The sequence below is a fragment of the Teleopsis dalmanni genome, chromosome 2 (assembly GCF_002237135.1).
Source record: "Teleopsis dalmanni isolate 2A chromosome 2, ASM223713v2, whole genome shotgun sequence".
NCBI lineage: Eukaryota > Metazoa > Arthropoda > Insecta > Diptera > Diopsidae > Teleopsis > Teleopsis dalmanni.
The window spans coordinates 76,112,939-76,135,586 of NC_051847.1; the positions used below are offsets into that span (position 1 = coordinate 76,112,939).

The 22,648-nt window shown below is 31.7% G+C and overlaps 6 protein-coding genes across 6 annotated transcripts; 2 read left to right on the forward strand and 4 right to left on the reverse strand.

The window, feature by feature from the left end:
* Positions 1–3,391: 3,391 nt before the first annotated feature.
* LOC119684340 (complex I assembly factor ACAD9, mitochondrial-like) lies at positions 3,392–5,665 on the reverse strand. The gene is made up of 5 exons (XM_038098367.1): positions 5,047–5,665; positions 4,479–4,983; positions 4,280–4,418; positions 4,017–4,202; positions 3,392–3,950 (listed from the first exon to the last, which is right to left on the reverse strand). The coding sequence occupies exons 1-5, from the start codon at positions 5,609–5,611 to the stop codon at positions 3,426–3,428; spliced, it is 1,920 nt and encodes a 639-aa protein (XP_037954295.1). The 5' UTR covers positions 5,612–5,665; the 3' UTR covers positions 3,392–3,425.
* A 437-nt stretch (positions 5,666–6,102) lies between these two features.
* On the forward strand, positions 6,103–8,953 carry LOC119674879 (tyrosine--tRNA ligase, mitochondrial-like). Its single transcript, XM_038086035.1, has 6 exons — positions 6,103–6,236; positions 6,303–6,450; positions 7,637–7,821; positions 7,883–8,454; positions 8,512–8,700; positions 8,759–8,953. Exons 1-6 carry the CDS (start codon positions 6,103–6,105, stop codon positions 8,920–8,922), a joined length of 1,392 nt encoding a protein of 463 aa, XP_037941963.1. The 3' UTR covers positions 8,923–8,953.
* Positions 8,954–9,003: 50 nt separating this feature from the next.
* Positions 9,004–9,852, reverse strand: LOC119682370 (polyadenylate-binding protein 2-like). The gene has a single exon (XM_038095786.1). It carries the CDS (start codon positions 9,775–9,777, stop codon positions 9,016–9,018), a length of 762 nt encoding a protein of 253 aa, XP_037951714.1. The 5' UTR covers positions 9,778–9,852; the 3' UTR covers positions 9,004–9,015.
* A 2,055-nt stretch (positions 9,853–11,907) lies between these two features.
* On the reverse strand, positions 11,908–12,639 carry LOC119682225 (protein lethal(2)k10201-like). Its single transcript, XM_038095597.1, has one exon. The coding sequence runs from the start codon at positions 12,556–12,558 to the stop codon at positions 11,926–11,928; it is 633 nt and encodes a 210-aa protein (XP_037951525.1). The 5' UTR covers positions 12,559–12,639; the 3' UTR covers positions 11,908–11,925.
* Positions 12,640–17,241: 4,602 nt separating this feature from the next.
* Positions 17,242–18,032, reverse strand: LOC119681040 (putative ATP synthase subunit f, mitochondrial). Its single transcript, XM_038094104.1, has 3 exons — positions 17,922–18,032; positions 17,778–17,859; positions 17,242–17,652 (listed from the first exon to the last, which is right to left on the reverse strand). Exons 2-3 carry the CDS (start codon positions 17,854–17,856, stop codon positions 17,408–17,410), a joined length of 324 nt encoding a protein of 107 aa, XP_037950032.1. The 5' UTR covers positions 17,857–17,859; positions 17,922–18,032; the 3' UTR covers positions 17,242–17,407.
* Positions 18,033–18,340: 308 nt separating this feature from the next.
* On the forward strand, positions 18,341–22,184 carry LOC119684132. The gene is made up of 4 exons (XM_038098093.1): positions 18,341–18,799; positions 18,863–18,972; positions 19,056–19,494; positions 21,357–22,184. The coding sequence occupies exons 1-4, from the start codon at positions 18,572–18,574 to the stop codon at positions 21,783–21,785; spliced, it is 1,206 nt and encodes a 401-aa protein (XP_037954021.1). The 5' UTR covers positions 18,341–18,571; the 3' UTR covers positions 21,786–22,184.
* Positions 22,185–22,648: the final 464 nt, after the last annotated feature.

Here is a 22,648-nt window from a genome sequence, read left to right on the forward strand (position 1 = left end):
AAATTTGGTATACCAAATTTCATTGGAGTATCTTTATTAAAAACGGAGAAACCCCATATCCGGTTGTTAAGTTTATATGACAGCTATAAGAAATAGTAGTTTAGTTTCAATCAAATCATATGGTGATCAGGCCGCTCCCAAAAAATATGTGTGTAAAGTTTCATTCGAAGAGTTCAAAAGCTGAGAGAGTAGTTTGAACTGAAAAGGTATATATATACTTTACTGATATATACTTTATAGTATTTGCGACGTTTCCTTTAATCTGGACGTTATGAAAATCTGGACAAACTTTATATACCCTTTTTACACTTTTTCGTGTAAAGGGTATAAAAAGATGTTAGTAGGGGTCCTTTAGTTAGTAGTTGCTTATAGGGCTAAAAAATGTAGTTACGCCACTGGAGAGTGGGTGTTATGGTAATAAACTGGGAGGATAGCATTACATATCTTGGCATCACATTGGACAAACGATTCACATGACTTAAATATGTTAAACTGAAAAGAATTATCTGTGGTAAATTTCTTCATCACTTCCAACCGCTATTCAAAAATTAAAATCTCAATGCTAAGAACAAGAAGCTGATGTATAACCAAATAATTCGTCCGTCACTTTTATGTGGATGTGTAGCGTTTAGCAAAGCCTCAAATACTACTATTCGCCAGCTAGAAATTGTACAAAGCCAGGCTCTGAGAAGACTTTTTAAGGTGCCATGGTACATGAGCACACCTTCAGAGACCTCAAGATTGATCCGATCAAAAAATACATAAAGGATAAAGCCCTGAAATTATTTACGAAAACTGACAGGCTTACCAACACCGCGTTATCGAATCTTAGAACGCTTACAGACTCCTCGGGAAGATATGCAGATCTGAGGTCAGTTATAGCTTAGTCTGCAGAAGTAATAAACAATAACCCAGTCAAGGCGTAGGGAGAGGTTATGAAGAAATCCCTCAGTTAATAGAGAGTATAAGTGCTCAAGTGCACTGATTTAACTAGCCTCAACATAATAATTACATTCCCTATGTCAATATATAATAACTTTTTTAGATATAACTGAAATAGTTAAGATAAAAATATTTTTAATTTATTATAAATATTTTTAATAGGTCCTTTTTATGATGGTGAGGAGGCGCCCCGGAAAGTAAGTGCTCGACTCACACGGACTAAAACCCATCCAACTCACATTCGTAGAGACCTTGTCCTACAAAGTCCTACCCTGTGACTGCGTTAGTATTATTTCGAGCTTGGTTTCTTATTATTTATTTAAGGCCCTTTCAAGCATAATTTAAAAGTGATTTTTTTTATAAATATTTTAAGTTTTTTAAGTGAAACGGAAGAATATAGACAATAAATACGAGCTTTATTATTGGAAAGTATAGTGAACACAACACACCCCACAACAATTTTCGAACTTTTTTATTATATACATATTTACATATATCTGATTTTGTACTGATTATTATTTACTCCTTGCACACCTTTAGTAATATGTCGTAATCCGTGATGGATTATAAAAACAACTGATAAGGCGTTCACTGTACCATTTTAGATTCTTTGCAATAGACCAAGGCAGATATTATATGTAGTAAGGAAAAAAATTCCATTGGATTATAGGCGGATCAAGACAAAAACATCAATCAAATAATCTAATACTAAGAAATGTTTTAAATATTCTTAAAGTCATTGGCATATACATGAATACAAATTTTTTTGAGATGGATACGAATATAAGTTCGAAAGCGTTCAATAGCGTTCGAAATATTAAGAAGCCATTATTAGATGATTTAAGTCGATAGCAGATAAAAGCAGAATTTAGAAGATTATAATAGTGTTGTAACAATGGATCGATCAGTTTTAGTAAGTTGGTTATGTAGACTGACTGCAATAGTACCTAATCTAATCCTAATCCCTAACATAACCTAAAATATGAATTCTATATTTCCAACAGAAAAACATGACACAAAAACAAGATGATTGTAAATTTATTTTGACGAAAGTCAAAGCTAAACTTAACGTATATTTTAATAGATTTGGTGGTAAAATTCAAACTTCTTTAAGATAGGTTAAGATATTAAGAGATTGGTGATTATTTTACATTATAGACGGTGAAATGTTTGCCAACATACATATCTTGCAACATAGGCCTATCTCTATCTTTACTCTTAGCTCTTCTTCGGATTCGGAACTATTATGGTCATATTTCTGAAATTATGGGATGTCCATATCTCTCTAAGAAACAGTTTCCTTATTGACGTTACTTTGTCGTATTATCTTAGCATATACTGCGTTAATTATAATGTTTTTTAAAACAAAAACAATTTACATATTTCCCAAAATAATAGGGATATTATGAACTTTTTTTGGAGGAGGCGTTATTGTAACTACTGGTGTAGTCCCTTTTGGAACTATTCGTTATAACAATAGAGTGAATATATGTGAGGTCGAATAAAAACGTGAACTTATAGCCCGCCAAACATATTCATTATTCTCTTCGAGACTACGATTGCTTTGCAACAAAGTTCTAAATCGATCTTCACCTATTATCACCTGGAAAAAACGACGCTTACCACATGCAGCAGAACTGTTCTTGCTCAAATGAGATAAGGATACAGCCAGTTGGTAAACAGTAACTTGTCACGCATAAATGTGTCAATATCCAATTTGTGACACAACTGTAGCTTGATCCATTATGATGTTGTGTATACGTTTTCATGTCCCAATGCGAACATTTACTTGAGTTCCATCTATTTTTTTTTCCGCCACATTGGAGAGGCAGATTTGCTCCCATCGAACGAGTAAGTTTTTCCAACTTGGTCTTCATTAACTTCAATTAAAATTCAATGCAGCCCCAATCCATATTTAATCCTAAACATTCCGCTTCCCTCTCGTATTATCATCACCTACTTACATATTAACCCATGTATACGTAGTTGTAGTTCCTTTCATGTTACCTGTTTGATAGATCTCCGCTTGTTACCACTACAAACACAAGATTCCACAAGTTTTATTATTTAATGTACATTTAGGTGTTTGGAAAGGTGGTGGTATTATTCTACACTTATTACACTTTAATAGAAATTAGCTGAAGTATATGATAAAAACATGATTCCAAGAACGGCCGGGTCTACGGCTCGAAGCCACTTGTTATCTCGACGATCAAGATCTGATCAACATCCCACAAAGGGATACAAGCATTTATACATAATTATATATGAAGAGCTTAATATATAAAACTAGTTTCTTTTGTTTCATGTAAAGTCGGAAATAGACCTTTTTAAACTATTCTATATAATAGAAATATGATATATTGTTGCAATTTATAACTTATTTAATAATTAAAACCGTTTTAATGAAATTATAATTTATTTTCATATACATAAACTTAAAGCAGCTATTAACGAGTAAATTTACATAAAATTGTCGATCTTTAGAAATTGTATGTTAGTGGATGTTCTGGGAAATATGATTTGTTCTTAATTAATTCATTAGCTAAATTTCTTAGATTAGTATCGTTATTCGTATATTCACCAACAAAGATTTCGTTTACAAGAACTTTTACGCGGTCGTGTCCATGTATGCAAATGCTAGAGGCGAGCAATACTTCACGTTTAGACAGTGTCAATCCAATGCAATAGGATCGTGAAGCACGCGAAAGACTGGCAAACATAGCATAGAGATGCATTACTATTTCAGTTGTACGATTTAACTCATTGTGTTGTTCTAGGATAGTGGTGCCATAACGAGTTAACAATAATTCAGCGCTCATGTGTAAACGTGCCACTGAGTGTTCAAACAATTGAGCCGCAGTATCTAAAGATGGATGAAGAGCTTCACCTAAACGCATATTAGTTTTGGGTTCATCAACATTGCCAGTTTTAAAAATTTTATCGAAAATTGCTCCAGGATGAAAAAGCGGATTACGGAACTTTCGTATATTGTCTTGCATCAACACCTATATTGGTATTTAAGATAAAACTGTTAATTTTCTTTTTATTACATGCGTGTATTGGAAACTTACGCCAGCATGTTGCAAACCGGTAACTGCAATGAATAATCTAAGTGTGTCCATGGATTCACCCTGTGCATATAGCTGCGCAGCTTTGCGTAAACTTTTTTCAGTTGCTTGTGAAGTGAGTATAGATTTGGGTCCCAACATATCCATCCATTTGCACGCAGCTTTGAAAACATTCGTTAAACCGTAACACTAATTAATTACAAATTTAGTTTTGTTATTAAATTAATTATTATATTTTTTATTTTTATTTGTAGAATTAATTATACCTTTGTTATTGCAACTTCCATGCCAACATCTTGTTCTTTGAACTCATCTAAAAGACCAGCAGTGTAGTAAATCATGCTCTCTAGCGCGTAGGTGGTGCAGAGCGATTTTGATAAATGTGTACGTACAATATCTAAATCTCTTTGAATGGAACATAAAGAAAATCATTAAAATGTTTACATGGAGTACAATAAAACTTACTTTAAATCCACACCGCATTGTTTATTATTCACACAATATTTTGCCATATCTTGAACAATAGCTTTAGATAAGCCTAGCCCAACCATTGACATGCGTAAACGCTGCGACCGAACTAAAGTCTCAGCAGCCTGACCACCTTCAAATGGTTCACCAATTACACAACTATCGGGTAAAGTAATGTTTTGGAATTGCACTCTTCGCATTTGTAGTCCATTGCAGCTAATGGTAGAATGCAGCTCTCCAAGCTTAACACCAGGCGTTGCGGCATCAACCAAAAACAATGTGCTACCATTCGCAGCATCACCTTTTACATTTGGACGTTGAGTTTGTGCAATTACCAGAAATAGATTTCTACTTCCTTCTGGAAGTGGACCAGTAACTACATATGCTTTTTCTCCATTTATTACCCAAGTTTTATCCTCTAGGTTTGGTTTTGCTTTTGTGTTGAAAAAATCAAATTCTGGTACGTTATATTCAAAAATTGCTTCAGCTCCAACAAGTTCACCTTTAAAATAACAACGTATTTATATATTATATATATAGATATACACATATAAGTCATAGTTACCGTTAGTTAATTGTTGTAAAAATTTCTGATGTGATTCATTGCCTTGCTCTTTTAATATATCAATGATGACTCGATGTGACAATAAAGCTAGAGCAGCTTCCATATTATCTGATTCTGGTTCACTTGCTATTAAGCTAGCACTCCAGTCCCAACCTTTTCCGTCATAGTCAATAGGTGCATTTGTGCCATATAAACCCAAATCCTTTATCTGATTCATTGTATCTGTGTTTAAGGTTTTACTTTCTTCACTTTTAAAGAATCCTTTAAACGGCAGTATCGCATTTTGTAAGTCTGTCATATCCTCACGAACTATAACTTCGGGAAAGGCTAATAAATCTTTATCCACTTCGCCTAAGAAGAATGTTTTTACTAATGGCAAACGTGCTTTTGGTTTTACGTCCGTTGGCGCCGTTTTGACAGTGGAACCACGTTGCTCTCCTCCTGCGCTAACTGCATCTGATTTTTTATCTATTATGGAACTAGTAGCTTTGCTACATCTTTGCTCTTTGAAAAGAATTTGCAGATTTTTATTTACATTTTTATAATAGCAACGTAAACGAAACATTTTATTCCAAATATTTAAACGTGAAATGTGAATAACAACAAAAACCGGAGAATACGTAACAAACAGCTGATTGCATTTTGTTAGAAAAAATGTAAAAAAAATTAAACAAAACAGTGCGCATGTATGCGGCATAACGTAACGAAACAGCTGACACTTGTAAAGAATAGGAAAGACAACTTCGAAACTCGTAACTGTCAGTTAAGCAATAAAATGTTTTTCATTATAAATAATACATAAATTAATTTCTATTTATTAAAAATATATTATTTTTATACATTTTATTAATAATTTAAGCTATTTAAATACTTACGTATACTGTTAAACACATTTGCTTCTGCTTTGGTATTTGCACGTCTGGCTCATTAACGTTTGTTACGTTGTCAACATATGTTTTTCATATAACCACACATCTTCCAATGCATTTGGTGTAAATTTAATATTTATAAAACATTAATTAAAATCTAAATTTATTTTAATATTTAAAGTTAAGTATGTTTCGCGTTAAGTTAAGATTTCTTTCTGCTCAATGCAGAATTTTGCAACAACGGAAAAGTTTTACAAATCGTAACCTGCTTTCGCTATCAAATCGTGGTTTTTTTCAGGATTTATTCCCAGACACAGCGGGGTAAAGACATTTCTATATTATTTTCAATATAATTGTTATTTTATTTCTTTACCTACCATTCTGCAGACCTCAAATGACTAAATTGTTTGAAAAATCACCACAAACTATTTATGCCGGCTTTGATCCTACAGCGAGCAGTTTGCACGTTGGAAATTTACTAGTTATAATGGGACTATTGCATTGTCAACGAGCAGGACATAATCCAATAGCATTGGTAAGTATGTTGACATATAAGGGTTACTTGTATATAAATTAGTAATTATTATGTTATGACCTACAATAATATCAATATCAGTAGGGATTATAAGGTCTATAAGGTTGATAAATTATTTATCATTTTATGTAATATGTTTTGTATAACTAACACTGCCCGTTTGGTTAAAATATTGGAAGTCTTATGTTGAGTTTTTTCCGATTTAGTGCAACTGAGCACTTTTACTCTTTCTTAGCTGGGGAGTATTTATAGAGTCCCTCCCTTCTCTTTGACTAATTTATGTATTCCTCACAAACTTCGCTGATTATACGCTGACTGATCTAAGATACTGCTAGTGACTGCTCTGAGATTAGATAGTGCTATGTAGAGCAGCCTGTCAGTTTTCGCGTATAGCCACAGAGCTCTGTTCCTTATGTATTTTTTGATCGAGTCTATTCTGAGGTCTCTTAGCATGTTATTCGTGCGGATATACCATGGCACTTTGAAAAATCTTCAGAAATCCTGATTGTAAACAACTTGTAGTTTCTAGATAGTAAAGTTGGCAGCTTTGCTATACGTAACACACCCTTAGAGTAGTACCGGTCTGATTATCTGGCCGTAGATCAACTTTCAGTTCTTAGCGCTAAAATTATTGTGTTTAAAAAGTGTCTGTAAGCATTGCAGTGTTTTTGCGCAACTACTTCTTTTGTCTTATCAAACGTGATTCCCAGGTATTTGCTGCTGTCCTCCCAATTTATCGCAATGTCACCAACTCTCACTCTCGGTGAATGTTACCTGTGTTTACGAGTTATAAACGGGGCCTTAATTTACCCATTGCTATTTTAGTGTACCATTCCTGGAAGAGTTCCAGGATGAGATTAACATGCTCTGGCAACGTGTTGGTTATATTTATGGCATGTTTATCAGAATATAACATTCACGTGTCATCTGCGTATAATGCTAGCACCGAGGGACTTAGCATTGGGAATACGCTATATAATTACTTTAGCATGTACTAAGTGCATAGGTTTGAAAATAACCCTTGAGCGGACACTTATACCCAATCAACTACTGTTTGTTCAAATGGTGTGTCCAACCAAAAGCGATTAAATTCTTCCAATTAATAATAAAGTGAATTTAATTTACATATGTATATCTTTAGGTGAGTTTTCACTGCATATAACCTAATAAACATTCTTACTTTCAGGTTGGTGGTGCAACAGGTTTAGTTGGTGATCCTAGCGGACGAAAGACTGAGCGCAACCAATTGGGCCACACTGTAATTGAAGAAAATTTACAAGGCATTACAAATCAATTGAAACGTATTTTTCAAAATCATCAAGACTTACTATGGGACGATAAAAAACATAGACAAAAATTACCAGAATTGAGGTAATAAAATCATTTAGAATAAAAAATCAAACCATTTAATAATCTAGAACCTTTTCTTCAGAGTAGTCAACAACGCCGAATGGTATGCTAATTTAAATTTTGTAGATTTTATTGCCAATATGGGTCGACATTTCCGTTTAGGTTCCATGTTATCTCGTTCCTCAGTGCAAACACGTCTAGAATCAGAAGCTGGCATGAGTTTTACCGAATTTACCTATCAAATTTTTCAAGCCTACGATTGGTTACATCTTTGCAATAATTACAATTGTCGTTTTCAAATGGGTGGCTCGGATCAAATGGGTAATTTAATGACCGGACATGAATTGATCAGTCGCACAGCACGCAAAGAAGTTTTTGGTATGACACTTCCCATTGTTTCCAATGAGGAAGGTGATAAATTTGGCAAATCTGCTGGCAACGCAGTGTGGTTGGATGCTGATAAAACCTCTACTTTTGGACTTTATCAGTTTTTTGTACGCACACCCGATTCCGAAGTAGAGAAATTGCTTAAGTTGTTTACATTCTTACCGCTGCCAGATATTGAGGAATTAATGAGTAATCATCGAAAGGAACCAGAAAAGCGTAAAGCACAAACTATATTGGCAGAAGATGTAACACTGCTCGTGCATGGAGGTCAGTGTAGTAACTAACTTTAATGTGTTATTAAATATTCTAGCATAACATTTATAGAGAGTGGTCTTAAACAAGCTGAACGTGTAACAGATGCGCTGTACAAAGGAAATGTTGAAGGATTAGGTGAACTTAATTATACAGAAATTACACAAACTTTTGCTGGTGCCACACTCGTAGACATACTTCCAGAGCCTGGTATGTCAATTTTACAATTGGCTATGAAAGCGAAATGCTTTCCCACAGAATGTAAGTTGAAAAAAATTCTATTTTGCAGATTATGTTAATCATTTTTGATTCTATTTAGCTGACGCTGTGCGCATCATAACCGCTGGTGGATTTTATATTAACCAGAAGCGTACACAAAATATAGCAGAAGTAATTACCCACGGTATTCACGTACTTAAAAATAATTTGTCCTTATTGAGAGTAGGGAAAAAGAATTTCTACATAATACGTTGGTTAAATTAATTTAGAATTTTGTTTAAATTTATATTGTAAATATTTTTAAGTATTTAAATAATTATAAAACATAAAATAAATTTAAAAACTTTTTTATTTGTATTAAGTTTTCGCACTTCCATTCATTGGCTTCTTACGCCAACGTTTTCGCGCTAAGAGTTCCTTGGCCTTTTCTTTTTTCAGATCCTTGTCATAGAATTTACCACTCTTCGTAAACGTTTTTTGCTCATTACGCATTTCGGCTAATTTACGATTTTTCTGTTTAATTATATTTTTCTTGTTGGCTGATTTCTTCTTTCCACCTTCAGATATTTGCACTTTTATATTTCGCCCATGCAATTCACTGTTGTGCAACTGGAAACCACGCTGGAACCCTTCAATATCCAACATTTCCACGAATGCAAACCCACCGCGCCGTTTTTTTGGTATTCGTACTGATTTAACTGTGCCTGCTGTGCTAAAGTACGCTTCCAGATCCTCTTTTGTTGTATCAAAATTTAAATTCGTTACATAGAGCACGTGTCGATTCACTTTGGAGGCACCACGTAGCAAAGATTGTAGCTGCTCTTTGGACAAGCCACCATTCTGTTTAGAACTAGGATCCGTCGCAGAATCCACTTCATTATCACTAGTAGATTTGTTATTTACAGCATTTTCATCTATTGTCTCATTATCTTCATCTTCAGACATTGATGGCTCACCTTCAGAATGTTTTTCTTCATAGGTGCCATCGCATATTTGTTTACGTTTTTCATCGTCAAAATTTCCTAACAAATCGGCGGTGTCATCATTTACGGTTCGCCTTACGCGTGTTGGCTTCACGTATTGCTCGACGTCATAGTCGCTGTCAGAAGAGCTCGACATTATGACTTTTACAAATAATTTTTTATTTCAAATAATAATTAAACATTTATTATTTTAATAATAAATTATAATTTAAAAGTCTAACTGCACGTGTGTTTATTAATATATAGAAAAGCATAAGAAGAAAAATTTGAAATCATATGTTTTTATTTACGAAAAAGAATAAAGTAAAAAAAAAAAACTGTAAACGAATGTGCTTTGAGCACAGTGGGCAACTTTTGTATATATATTTTATAAACACGTTAGAAAAAATTCTAATTACACGAAAAAAATCTTTACATATATATATATATATTTATTAATATATTTTTTTTACATATATTTAAATTATATAAATAAAAAATACATATTATTTATTTATATATTATCGGAAATTTTTAATATATTATTTAAAACTTTAATTAAAAATAAACTAACATTAATGTATAATGTAATGCATGTCACTCTTATACGGCATTTACCTACACTGACCGAAAATGGCTCATTTTAGTCCAAAATCCAAAATGAGAAGCGAATGGCTCTTTCTTGCATACAAAATTTCAAGCGCGAATGAGCCATTCCATCACATTCTGTATGAATGCGTCCCGACATCGTTCACATGCGTTCCAAATGCAAAGGAATACATTGAACATACCCTAAATAAAAGCTCATTATGGCATTTTGACAGTTAGAGAAAACTGTTTTTGACTTATTTACAAAAAAGGTAAACAAATGTTTGGTGGTTGCATTTTCTTTAAAACGATGTACCTCTTTTTAGAACCTCTACTTCCCAAAAAGTGAATAATCAAAGTTAAAAACATGTTTTCAGTTTATATTGTAAGGTTTGAAGGCAAATTTAATCTTCTTGCAACATTTTTTTGGCACAGGCCAAAAATCATGCAGTGTTCCATTTGAATTTTGTAAGAATTTGACACTGAACATACTCAATAAAAATATTAAACAGACCTTAATTATTATTATTAATAAAATGCAGTGTACCATTTGAATTTTGTAAGAACTCGACACTGAACATACTCAATAAAATTATTAAATAGACCTTAATTATTATTATTAATAAAATGCAGTGTTCCATTTGAATTTTGTAAGAATTCGACACTGAACATACTCAATAAAAATATTCAACAGACCTTAACAGACCTTAATTATTATCAAGTAAAACGTAATTCATTCTAAATCAAATTAAATGAAATATATAATTGAGGCCGTGGGCGAGTCCGTGTAAATTGAAATTTCCTAGGAATTTTTTGCACTGCACTTATGTATATAACATATTTATTTATATATTTATTAAACGTCTTACAAAATTTTTACGATTGTAACACCTAACACCCTATTTCCCACAATTTACTATCAATTTACCTAAACTCGCCTTTTTTGTTTTCGCCACATAACCCAATCAAAAACGTCAGATTTACTAACTTTGTAGTGACTTCTAGCCGATTACTCTCTGCACTTTTGTTGTTGAAATATGACATTTAGTAGCAATCGATAAAAAAATTATCGAAACAGTAAAACTGAAGACGACATTAACAAAAATAGTTAATACACACCGGTGAAGTCAATATTTATATTTATAGATAATAAATAAAGGTGCTTAAATAAAAATTTAATACATTTTATTTTAACTTTTAAGTAGACATATATATTTAATTATTTCTATAAAAGCGTATATGAAAGTAAATTTGTAAATGACGTGTCTCTGAAGTTCTTGTTTTGTGTCTTTTTGCAGCATTCCAAGCAAAGATGATAACAGACGTCCAATTAGCTGTTTTCTCCAACGTTCTCGGAGTCTTTCTATTTCTGTTGGTGGTCGCCTACCATTACATTAATGTTAATACTGCAAAGTAAGGATTTGCTATTTAAATGTTTTATAATATATGACAAAATATTTTTTTTTTCAGAATCGCGAAGACAAAGTAAATTGTTTATTTAAAAGTGGAGTGCAGACTGCTATGTTGAATATAGCAGTTACGCCCTTAATTTATACAACAAAAATAAGTTCTATTACACACAAATAAAAACAATGTAAATTTGAAAAATTGTTAATTCATTTAATTTTGTATTATCGTTTTAAAATTGCATTAACATAAAATTATAAATAAATATTTCAACTATTAAATAACTGCTGAAAACATTGAAATGCAATGTTTAGACTTCATCTAATGCGTCATTCATTTCAGTTAAATTTTCCAAGGCTTTAACCGTTTTCTCCGGACCTTTACGATTTGTTGTGCCTTGGAAGGCTTTAACCCTATGATGACCAAATGTAAAGTTTCTGTAATGAGAGGGTGCGGCTTTTTCAACCTTTGCTGCTGCAACATTATCATTGCTTTGCTCTTTCTTTGGATCCATATCAGCTTGACGGTCTTGCTCTTTTTTACGCAACTGAAACCATCTAAAGTTTTTTGGAAACTTGTGTACCTTCACACAGTGTTTATTACGTTCAGCGTAGCTATAGGATTTAATGCTGCAGTTCATGAAGAAACACGCATACATCGGTTTCTCGCCTTTGCGAACCAGTGCTTCAAAATAAGAATCATGTATTTCAGCAACGTGCATATCCAATAAATGTGGAGTTGGATATGCTTCCGAACATTGTGCACATACGTGTGGAAGCGTTTCATGTGTTTCTATTATATCGGAAGGTCTTGGTATAACACCCATCTTTCGGAACCCATTGAAATATGCTTTATTTGCCGCTTGGAATAATTCATCATTTGGACCTTTTATTTGTGGTGTTATTGTATCACCATTCAAACGCTTAACATTATTAGATTCCATCGCTGTGCAGTGTGTGTAGCGAGAAAAAAATATTACTAAATATTTTTATCAAAACGTAAGTAATGTCGGCAAGTTCCAGCGCTAACTAAAATTTCTGGCAAATTAATTTTTTTGACATTCGTTTATTTGTAGCATTCACAATAATAATATAGCAATAATAATAATTCACAATAGTTATGTTTATGTTGCATTTAAGAAATTTTTTATATAAAAACAAGCTTTCTCAAATCCCTGTTGGAAAACTTTAAAACATTCCTTAATAAAACAATTGACTCTTCACTCACACAAATAATAAAATATTAAATTATTCGATACTTTAACAAAAAAATTAAAATGAATTAGTTTAAGAAATCAATACAGTGGGTTACAAAAGTAATAATACACAAATATTGAATCTTATATATTGAATATTGCGTACATGGTCTATAAATCTACCAGACACGAAGTTTGAAATTGCATATCAAGTAACTAAATGAATTATTATTAATAATATATATGTCAATGAAGAAACAATTTAATATAATTTAAGAACAGACATATTATAAAAAAGGAAATTTATAATTATTCTAAATAACAAAATCTTTTATGTATATTTACTTGAACTCTCACCTAATAAACAAAGTTTAAAGGCTCAGTTAGAGGGTAGGTAACGTAAGAAATTAATTCAAAAAGAAATACACAACCAACCAAACTTGTGTGTTTGATAAGAACGAAATAAACAAAGTACACCGTTTTTGTTTATTTCGTTCCTATCAAATACGCAGGTTTGGTTGGTTGTATATTTCGGTTCGAATTAATTTCTTACGTCACCTACTGAGCCTTAAAGCAAAAAAGATAAAGAAAAGAACTGAAATGAAATTTTGAATCATTGTGCCTCTTTGTGTAATATAACAAAAAAATCTCTCAACGGATTTGTAACGTTAAAAAACCCCATAAAACCGAGAAAAACACTCCGGGAGTGCAGGCAGAAGTGAAAACTTGAACTTATGGCGCGTTAGGCACTTTTTTGGGTGAGCATTTTTAGGTGCGCTCGCGACATGAGAAATTGTACATAAAAAATCAAGTTTATCCAAGCAATGTGGGCACTTTTTGAATGGACATGAAGTATAATAATATAGAAACTATATTCGAAGGAAGTGGTTTTATTTAAATGAGTAAATATTAGTAAATAGTAAATACAAAATTTATCAGTTCTCATCCATAATTTCAACAACTCTTACATCATCATTATCAGCATTTTCATCATTATTATCAGGATTTTCATCAAATTCTAAAACTGATACAATAGGTCTATGGTAACTAAAGTATGAAATAAACAATTTTGATTTAAATCTATTTATATATCTTGTGAATACTGCATCAATAGTAGTTTTGTATTTTGTTGTGCTAAGATTGCGATCATTGGACATCGTTAAATCAAATTCTTGATATAAAAAGTCAATTAATGATTGATTTTTGACATCTGCAAAGTTTATGTTGAAATCTCCACTCAAAATCATAGTATAATGATCAAATCTTCTATTAATTTTCATCATAAATATTGCGGAAGCAGCTTTAGAATAAATGAATAAATTTGAATACAAGAACTCTCGTATTGCTTGTAAAGACTGTTTTGGTGAAATATAAACGGCAGCCATTATTATTGTTTGTCCATTAGAATGGCATTGGGAAATACATATATCACCAATATTCGAAACATTAGTGCTAAACATACTGGTATATCTCGCATGCACTTCCATATGATCTGTAGAAAATGTGGCCATAGTATCATTGGACCGATGATAAATAGCCACCCCACCTGCTGGACGATTGTCTCTTTTGAAACTTGCTATAAAATTAAATTAAGTGATGACGAGCAGCAGTTGTAATAATGTATACAAAATATAACACTATAGTATACAAAAGCACTACAACAATGTTTTTATTAATTCTATTAACACTTTAGATTTGTTTTTTTTTGTTTTTTTAACACAATACCATAGCAGCAACACAAGTCAAATGAAATATTTAAATCAGGGTTTGAAAAATGATGATGATGAAATCAGCAAAAAAATGATAGCGAGATGAGAGCAGAGCAGATCATTTTTTTTCATGTGCTACGGCTCCCGCCGTTGTTGTTTAACACACACACAAAAACAGACATACTAATGCAGACACACAATGCAGACATACAATGCAGACACACTAGATTTGACTCAACTAAATTTGATGTGCTCTGCTCTGCTATGGCTCTCGTCAAAGTGAGAGCGATAGCAGTAGCATAGCAATAATCTGTCGCGAGGGCACGAACGAATGCCCATGCAAAGACTGCGTATAGCATGCAGCGCTCTCGCATGCCTATACACTCTGAATACACATATAGGTATGTAATCTCGTCTGTCGCGAGAGCACGAACGAATGCCCATGCAAAGAGCGCGTATAGTATACATATATTATACAAATACCCGCGGAGTATATCTGTGTAAAATCTCATCTGTCAAATCGGCTGAAAATGCTCACCCAAAAAGTGCCTAACGCGCCATAAGAAGTTTTCACTTCAAAAAAAATGGTGACCGGGTGGGCAAAATAACAAGACCGGGTGGGGAAAATAATTACGTACCATTGCGTAGCATTTGATATTTTGTTTTTGTACTGCGTAATATTTTCACCTCATTACTTAAAATTTTGAATATTGTTTGAATTATCCAGAATATTTTATATACAATTTTTTGAGTAATTCTTATTTTTTTTTTAATCTTCTTTGGTCTGAAGTTTTGGTATTGTTAAATATTTACAATAGAAAAAATACAATAGAAAAAAATTTTACAATAGAAAAATAGTGAATTGTTAAATTATACGATTTGTTTGCAAAATTTACAGTTGCATTCAATGTTGCCGCGTGCGACACCAATATCTCTAAAATGTTTTTAGAACTAATTTTCAACACATTTTTTTCGCTTGAATAATTATGCAGTAAATCTCAAACTTTACAATTTGACAGTTGTCATTTTATCTACGGAATATAAAAATTAACGTGTTCGACACCAATATCTCTAAAATGTTTTTAGTACTAATTTTCAAAACGTTTCATTTAGATTGATCATTTTTGCAGTGAAGATGAAAGTTTCATTTCTTAGTTAAAAAAAAAAAATTCGTACCAGATAAAAATACTACTTTAATATTTTTTCCTGAGAGGAGTTGCATGCAGCGCATGCGTCAAATTAAGTTAAAACTGACTTTGAAAACTTATTTTCTTTCTTAGAAAAACAGTTAACATAGTAAGTACGGTAACGTTTTCAAGTAAAAATCTGTTCTGTTCCACGAGCTACTCGTAGTAACTTTGAGTAACACTGTGTATATACAAGTGTGTTCCACCAGTAAATTTTCAAGTAAATGAGAGTATTTGAGAGAGCGTAACATCCCTGTCGAAATTTGAAAATGCTTACCAGACTTTACTCGTACATTTTATTTCACAAGTAAAATCTGTATTGATGTATGAATCAGCTGTTTTGGTTTGGATTTAAAGTTTTGTATTGTTTACTTGCGCGGCACTGGTGTTCTCACCAGACTTTACACAAAGCTGTTTCATGAAAATCTGTGTAAAGAGCGTAATTTGGCACATTATTTGTGTTACGCTCTCATTTTGTATTTTACTTGAGTTTTACTACGAGTAGCTCGTGGAACACACCTGATGATGTACCATTCGCTAATCTCATTTACACTGCAGTATAAAATTCACGTAACAATTCATGATTACTCGTAAAGAAATGTTGCATATGGCACAGAACTTCAAATTTGATCTTCAAGTTCAAATATTCTTACCTTAAGTCAAGTATAAACATTTATTTCGCACGATAATTTGGCACATAAAACTCTATATAAAAAATAGAATATCTAAAAATAGGTACCCAGTCTTATATTTATCTCCCTATAGAGAAAACATTGATCACATTTAAGCTATAAAAATTATTTTTGTTGTATTTTGTCTTAAAAGGCAATACTCCATTGTGAGCATCACAATACAAACAATCACTAATGTCGATGTAGAATTACTACCTGATGTAGAAGTATTACTCGATGTAAACCTACTACACGATGTTAACCTACTATTCGATATAGAGCTACTACTCGATGTAGACTTACTAGTTGATGTATGCCTACTAGTCGATGTACGCATACTAGTTGATGTTTGCCTACTAGTTGATGTATGCCTACTAGTCGATGTACGACTAATACCCCATGTAGACCTACTACTCGATGTGGACCTATTGCTCGATATAGATCTACTATTTGATATAGATCTATTACTTGTTGTAGACCTACTACGCGTTGCATGTCTTCTATAAGAAGTATGCCTATTATCTTCACGTAGAAGTATTAAGATATGTAATCTAGAAAGGTGCGTTCTATTACTGCTGAATCTCTCAAAAGAAAAGTAATAAAAATTGCTGTAAATAACACAGGATAGCCAGAAACATTGACTATGAATGACGTAGTTTATTTGGCCAAATCCAAAGAAAAAACCCAATTATCTAAAGCGTGGAATACTTCTAAACCGAAAAATTTTGAATCAAGAATATGACTTTATGTAAAGGGGAAACGTTTTCCAACTATATCCATATAAATAATAGACTTCCGTGATCGATTGTGTACTTATTCAACTTCAATGCAAATCAGTTTGGAAAATAAGAAGAAAACTTTACATATAACTTCGGAACACGTTCTTTATTCGGCGCAAATTATTCTAATTTATTCAGAAAACAAAAAAATATATTTAATTTTTTTTAATTCCAAATTATTAATGAAAGAAGATAGCCCTTAGTTGCTAGCACTAACGCATCCGATAAACTGCAAGTAGTAAAGCTAAGGTTTAGTGATATTTGTAGTTTCTGTGGTGAATGATTTTTCCGTAGTTGATGACATAGAAGAATGTCATGGCAGCAAATGTGATTTGAAAGAATGGAGCAATACCAGCACGTTTTGGTTGCACATATTTGTGTTGCCAACGCCACCAGGCACGGCTGAAAGCACCAGCAATTGCGCTTGGAGACTTGTTACGGCGTCCAAGCCAAGATCCCAATTCACCCAGTTTCACTTGTCCAAATGGAACATCAGCTACAAATAAACACATTGGAGCATGTTATTTTTGCATAAAGAAAAATATATAAATATATTTTAACTTAGGTAACAGAATGAACGTAAATTACATTACGTAATTTTTGCTTGTCAAACTATTTTACCTTTGCCATAGAAGCGGGCAGGGTCGTAAGGACCATGAACCTTTGGATTATATTCCGCTGGATAATCACCGAAAGCCATTTTCTAAAATATCAAATAAAATCTCTTTACTTTTCACGTTCTTGCTGAACAAAAAAAAAATGTACCTTCTTCTTGCCTGTAAAATACCGATGACAATTAGTCTATTTCTTTCACGCGTACGCAATACTTCCAAATGTCAAAATTGGTACCAAATGTACAGGGTTGCCGTATATTTTTAAAAAATAAATTCACAATTGGAATTTACAATTGGAAATAACACAATTGGAGAATACTAAATATTTGATATGTATATTATTTTTAATAAATTAATTAATATTATTTAATAATTCTTAAATGTTATTAAAATTATTAACTTAAATTCATGACATAAAAAATTTTTACCAATTGTGACTTATAACGATCAGTAGTATTGATATAAAATGAATACTGTTATAATATAAAATATTTCATTGTATTAAAATTTTTCTCATCAACTATCAATATTTTTAAATTTTATTAAATTTCAATTCTTTTATAATTAGTTTTTTTTTTGAATAAAATCCACACAAATTATATACAATACTATTATTTTAACATATTTACTGCTTTTGGATTCTGCAATATATGGCAGCTCTCTTCATTCCAAATTATTCCAAGTGAATGGATATAAACAAAAATTCCAACAGTAAAATTCTTAGTGGAAACTTTAATAGCATTTTCAAAAATTCTGGTAAATTTGGATAAAGATCAAAATAAAAGAAGTTTGCGTGTTAAGATGAAGCTTGAGGATGCTTATGATTCCGCCGCTTCAGTACCTAGCAAAGCAAGTGAAAAGGGAGAAAAAACTAAAAAAGTCTTAATTAATTCTGGCTCCGGTAATGGGGAGGAAGCGGATATTGAATTAAGTGAGCAATTGGAAGATGATTCTCTGAAAGAAGCTGGTAGCAGCAAAAAGAAAGGTGCACGCAAAAAACGTTCGCTAAATTGGGAAGAAGCAGAAAGAGTAACTTTATTTAAATAATATAATTTAATTAATGCTAATATATATTTTGTACATTATTTTAAGTGTTTACTACTGGAAGTAATAAAAACAAAATTGCAATTTGTTGAGAACCGCAATGTGGATACATCAAGTATAAAAGCTAAACGAAATGCCTGGTTGCAGATAACCAAACAGTAAATATTAATAAATATGAAATACAAATTATACTTCATTTTCTATAAATGTTTAAAATATATACGTTTATTTTTTTTTTTAGGTTTAATTCCCTCAATTTCCGTCATCGTTCTTTGGAACAAATACAAGTACAATGGCGTAGCATGAAGAACACAGCTAAACGTGAGTATCAGCAAAAGTTTAAAGACTCAAGTTTAGATGCATTCAATTTAATTGATTTTATGGAAGAATTACAAAAGGAACCAGTAAGCACACGCAGCCATCGCCTTAGTGGTGGAAAAAAAGATTTGAGTGTTGATGAGGATGAAGATATGCCATTAGCATCTTTGCCAAATAATGCTAGTGATGATACTCAAGAAGAATCAATTAGTGCTTTACCGTCCCCACCACCTTCTGCTGAATCACAAAATGAAACGCAACAAGTTTCGCCTACACGCAATAAAAAAGCAGCTAATGCAGTTAAAGCGGAGCCATCAGCGCAGGTAGCTGGAGTTAAAACAAAAAGGCTACGTAAACCACAGGTAAGCTTAATTAGTATAAAGACTTAACTAATGATTTTGCTTCCTATGCCATTACTATCATATTATTATTATTATTAAAATCATTGTCGTGAAATCGTGCAACAGTCGAAGAAGAGTCCTATTGTACACATTTCACTATTAATTACACAAAGCACTTTAAAGTTTTGTGTACAAGGTCCGGAACTAAGTCTAGAGAAGAGTTTTTAAACTGTTTTGGTGACAGGAATTTCATATGAAATAAGTTTCTTCAGTGCATTGTTGAAGCTGGAAAGTCAAAGGAATATGCATAGTTGTTTCTTTATCTTCGAGGTATAATCTGCATTCCAAATTAGCTGATATTCGAAGTTCATGATGGTGATATTTCACCATAATGACACATAATTAACACTTAGAATACATACGAGTACATTTTTGAACTGCTAATCCATTATTTGAGTAGTAATATGTATTAACAGACATTTGTAGCTCCTGTAAATATAAATATATATTTTTATATCCTGACTGAGTCAAGGTCTGCTATCGTGTTTGATCATTACACAAAATTGTTCTTATCCAGCAGAAAATAGATATAGATTTGTTTGTAATATTGACTGTTCTATTGTACTTTTAGACTATATTTATATTATTATGACCTTTACTATTGTATGGTATTACTGTATAGTGAACGGATCTAGACCCTCAGGGGAGGGTTTAACCATTTTTACCTACGGCTCTAAAACAAGTAGTGGAAAGACTGACCAAATCTCACAATGGATTTTCTAATCATTCAAGGGTTTTCTAAGGCGGAGGTGATAGCCATTAGATAAACTATAACTTATCTGAAAGTAGATGATATATTTACTAAGAATATATACATACTATGAAAAAGTCAAGCTGTTTTAAAATTCTTAAATTTAGTCAATTTATATCCAGGACGGTTTTTGACTCCTACACATTTCCAAACGAACGCGCTAGCCAGATGAGGTACTTTAGGATATCACTCGAATCATTTAAAAAATTTAGGCTTATGGTTGGCAACATAGAAACCGTTGAATTCTTTCTTTGCTGAACTTTTTAAAAGATAAGACTTAAAAATCTGAATGCAAGTTGGGTATTTATTAAAAAGAAATTGAAATGCTCTGTAGAGATATCAGTCATGTGTTAGATTTGCTCAGTGGTTATAGTAGATTAGGGAACATGCTAGAAGATTGAATCTCTCTTTTAATCATTCTTATCACAGGACGATGACAGTAGCCCAAATCAGTTTTGTTTTTGTTCAGCCCATAGATTTTACTACTCTAGGAAGGTTCCTACCTTCTTTTTTTGAGTATCTTGACCAACTGCAGAACCTGTCATTTAATAGCATTTTAATCATTATTAAAGGTTTAAGGTAGTTTTTAAACCTCTGAGTTTTTCCTTATACATAACGCAATGAGCCAACAGACCCAAGTGGATCCTGCTAGATCAACGGCATAACCTAATCTAACTTAAGGCACATAATACACACTTGGTTTATCCAACAATATTTTAACCCCTGTATTCATATTAACAATTATTTTATGTTATCTGCTACATAGATCTTTACGGGCTACAACAACGTGGTATAGAATACCTATAATTCTGGTCAACATTTTTTGAAAGTAAATGACTACTTTCCAAAAAATTATGTATCTTCGTATAAACTGTAAAGAATCATATTATTTTTTTACTAATATTAGTACAATACTTATCTAGTACTTATCTGATAGATAATAGATGATAGCTATTATCTATCATTATAAAAATTAATAATTAACATAAAAATATTTTTAATAAATTTTATAGTTAAATATTTTTAAATAATTGTTTATATGTTTTTCTAATGTTTATATATGTTTTTTTAGCTTTCCACGTCAATGGACGACGATGCTGCTATTCATGCAGAATCTTATGTAAAAACATTAGCTGATCATTCAAATTCAAAAATACTCAATAAATCAACCGCAATACCTCCAGCAGAAGATAGATTTAAAAAGGGTCTGTTCGATTTGATGAAACGCGCACGTGTTGCTGACATGGACTATGCACGTCGTGAGCATGAGCAAAAATTACGTTTTGAACAGTTGGAACAGGATCTGAAAATTAATTACTACCGTCAACAGGAAGAATTGAAACTGAACCATTTGCGTGAGGAGCATGAAGTGCGTTTACGTCATCGCCAACTCGAGCATGAAGCCCGCATGCGGGCCTATAATATAAATGTTGTTGAAACAAAATCGGCTAAGAAAGGAGAGCATAAGAAAAGTGCCGCCGATGAGAAACCACCGATTTAAGTTGGGGTGATGGCCGCTGCGGTCAAATTTAAATTGAGTTGTTGTCAAAAGGAATGCCTCAAAACGAAATGTAGCTTTAAGTGTAAACAGTATTTTTATCAAAGTAAGAAAAGCTTGAACATTTTTTGTGTGATGTTTAAGTTGTACTGAGTCCTCCAAATCCTACAAATACTCATTAATACTCAATTAAATAAAAATAATACTCATGTTGCCACACTCAAACTGAAAGTTAAGTATCTCTAAGAAATGCTAACATTTTTCATTCAAAAATTAACTCCAAGCGGTTGTGCATCCTTAAACCGACAGTATTTTTTATTATTAATTATAAGTTGAATCATTTTGACCTATACCTTCTTAAAAATATGTGTTTAAATATATTAAATCTTCCCAAAATTTTGAAAAAATTAATCTAAGGTATTAAACAGTATTTTGCATTTATAATGTTCTTACATTTTATATACATGTTTATTTTATTAAAGGGTTTTTTTTTATTAAATTTTTTTCTATCAAATTTTTTTTATTAAATTTTTTTTATTTATTCTTTTTACTAATTTGTTTTTAATTTTTATTTAATTTTTTAATTTATTTTTACTAATTTGTTTTTAAATTTTTTTACTTTTATTTAATTTACTTTTATTTTTACTAATTTGTTTTTAAATTTTTTTATTATTTAATTTTTATTTTTTTATTTATTTTTATTTTTTTATTAATTTAATTTTTTTTTTTAATTTACTTTTATTTTTTTTTAATTTTTTTTTGTTTGATTTTTTTACTTAATTTTTTTTATGTATTTTTTTTAATTTTTTATGTATTTTTACTTAATTTTTTTTAATTTTTTATGTATTTTTGTTATATTTTTTTTA